Source organism: Montipora capricornis, chromosome 1 (genome assembly GCF_036669925.1).
Source record: "Montipora capricornis isolate CH-2021 chromosome 1, ASM3666992v2, whole genome shotgun sequence".
Classification (NCBI taxonomy): domain Eukaryota; kingdom Metazoa; phylum Cnidaria; class Anthozoa; order Scleractinia; family Acroporidae; genus Montipora; species Montipora capricornis.
The window spans coordinates 15,772,806-15,775,305 of NC_090883.1; the positions used below are offsets into that span (position 1 = coordinate 15,772,806).

The following is a 2,500-nucleotide window of genomic DNA, read 5'->3' on the forward strand; positions in this document are numbered from 1 at the left end:
GCTTTATTACCGATGCAGAATTCTTGCTGCTCTATGAGGAAAGCAAGTCAGATAATTTGGATTTTCCTTACCAAGAATATCTGACATTTTCTTTGCCGGACAAAAATAGAGCTGAGTGTACAGCCAATTTAAGGGTTGAGAAGCATCACATAACTCGCCTTGAAGATGCACTGCAAATTCCTGCTGTATTTAAATGTGATCAAGGAACAGTATGTGATGGAACTGAGGGCCTTTGTATTCTTCTCAAGCGATTTGCCTACCCTTGTTGCTACTCCGACATGATCCCGATATTTGGAAGGCCAGTTCCAGAAATCTGTATGATAAATAATACTGTGATGGATTGGGTATATGAAAACCACAGGCATCGTATCATGGATTGGAATCCAACCGTTTTGAGTGCCATCCACCACTTACAAATTGCTTTGGTTTTGTTGACGGAACTGTTCGTCCAATATCTAAACCAGGAGAAAACTAGCGCTTGGTATACAATGGGCACAAGCGTGTACATGGGTTGAAGTATCAGTCGGTTGTGGTTCCAAATGGCTTAATTGCACACCTCTATGGGCCAGTAGGTAAGGCACTTTCCGATCATTTCCTGGGGGCCGGACAATTTAAGATACACAATATAGTATTAGATAAGTCCTTTCGGCATTTTTCACTCAAATCTTTTTTGACTTGAAATTAAACTAATGATGTTTGAGCTCTCTTTTTGATGTTTTACTGCATTTTATTTTTCATTCAACAGAAGGAAAAATGCGCGATGCAGCAATGCTGGCAGAATCACACCTGTATGACAGCCTCCAAACACATGCTTTTTCAACCACTGGACAAGCTATGTGTATTTATGGAGATCCAGCCTACCCCCTTAGGGTGCATCTTCAGGCACCTTACAGGCATCGAGTTTTAACCCCGCAAATGCAGGCTTATAACCATTCCATGAGTGCTGTTCGCAGCTCTGTTCGCAGCTCTGTTGAGTGGCTTTTCCGGGAGATAGTGAACTATTTTAAATTTTTAGACTTTAAAAAGAATTTAAAAATAGGTCTAAGTCAAGTGGGAAAAATGTATATTGTCTGTGGGATTCTGCACAATGCACTGACATGCCTCTACGGAAATACCACATCTCAGTTTTTTTATTTAGATCCTCCATCACTAGAGGATTATTTTGCTCGATTGTTCTAATTGGACTTGATAAAACATCCAGCCAAAAAGGAAGAATAGTGTTCCATATAATGATAAACTTTAATATATGCTAAGTCATTGCAACATTGTGCGCCTTTTTACACCGCAAACATTGAAAAGGTGTTGTAACTTTTTGAAGAGAAATGTTGTAGCTACTGTAAAAAGATTAATTTAAGATTAAAACAATTTTCTGGAGAAAAGTACAATTAATGCTTCTTTTTAGTCTACCTTTTCTAAAGGTTCAATGGCATAAGACATGAAATTGTTTACCAATTTGTACTCTATGATCTCATAAAATCTTACCGACCTAATCTTAACACATTAAAAGAAAACTGGGGGAAGGGGTAGATTCCAAGTTGCCTCTTGCTTTTGAGATAAATGAATCAATCAATACATATGGCCATGTGCAAATTATCCCAATACAAGGCACCAATTTTTGGGCAATTCACATTATTGCAAATGACAGAAATTTAACACATGCTTAAAACATATGTTTTCAATCAGAAGTAGCAGTTCTTGGGGTGAATGAATTGCATGCACAGAGGATCATACAAATGCTAAATATCAATGGATGGACAGTAAAAAAAATTTGCAGGGGTGACTAAAAGCTTGTTATGGTGAATGTTCATCATTTCCCTTCCTGATGTCTTCCTTAATCACATCCTTTATAAAATCCCAACAAGAAAATCACATCATGTCTTTTAAAACAACTAAGCAAATGTACTTTCAGGCCTCAACAAGGTCACTTGGGTCCAAGTTTTTCAATTATTCCCATCAGAGCCTGAGATTGAGTTTGCTGTTGAATCAAAAACAAATTTTGCATGTCTTGAACTTGTTTCTGCTGCTGTTGTTGTTGGTCAATCATGGTTTTGAACATTTGTGCCATACTCTCTTTTTCTTGCTTCTGCTGTCTGCTGTTGGTCTAGCATGGACTTAAACATCTGTGTTTGTTGAGTTTGGAGGGCTTGCAACTGCTCCTTTTCTTGCTTTTTCAGTTCAATTTCTTGACTTTTCAGTTTAAGATCTTCAGCTGCTCTTTCTTTGAGATATTCAACTGCTTCACTTCCACTTCTCCTGCTCTTCCTTGCTTTGCTGCTTCCTTCTTCTGATTTCCGCTTTTGAGTTTTTCCCATTGTTTCCATCGCCTTTTCTTGCATATCCTCTGCCTTTCTCCTGTCTGCCTCTAGCGTTTCATTGTTCTTATCAATTGCCTCCTGCATCTCAGTGTCAGCTGACTCCTCCATGGCTATAATTTGCTCAACTGCAGCATCTAGCTCGGTACGCTCTGGGGTTATTCCACTTTCTTTCAACTCCTGAGCTT

The 2,500-nt window shown here is 38.7% G+C and overlaps 1 protein-coding gene and 1 pseudogene across 1 annotated transcript in view; one reads left to right on the forward strand and one right to left on the reverse strand.

Moving 5' to 3' along the window:
- The window catches only part of LOC138059285 (uncharacterized), a 4,457-nt pseudogene extending 3,278 nt beyond the window's left edge, over positions 1-1,179 (forward strand).
- Positions 1,180-1,825: 646 nt separating this feature from the next.
- LOC138059295 (uncharacterized) overlaps positions 1,826-2,500 on the reverse strand; it is a 3,798-nt gene continuing 3,123 nt past the window's right edge. The window contains exons 4-5 of the mRNA XM_068904867.1: positions 2,088-2,500; positions 1,826-2,023 (exon numbers count right to left, since the gene is read on the reverse strand). The exon at positions 2,088-2,500 is cut by the window's right edge and continues 215 nt beyond it. Of these exons, the coding sequence (XP_068760968.1) occupies positions 1,922-2,023; positions 2,088-2,500 (515 nt within the window). The 3' untranslated portion in view covers positions 1,826-1,921. The remainder of the gene's footprint in view (positions 2,024-2,087) is intronic.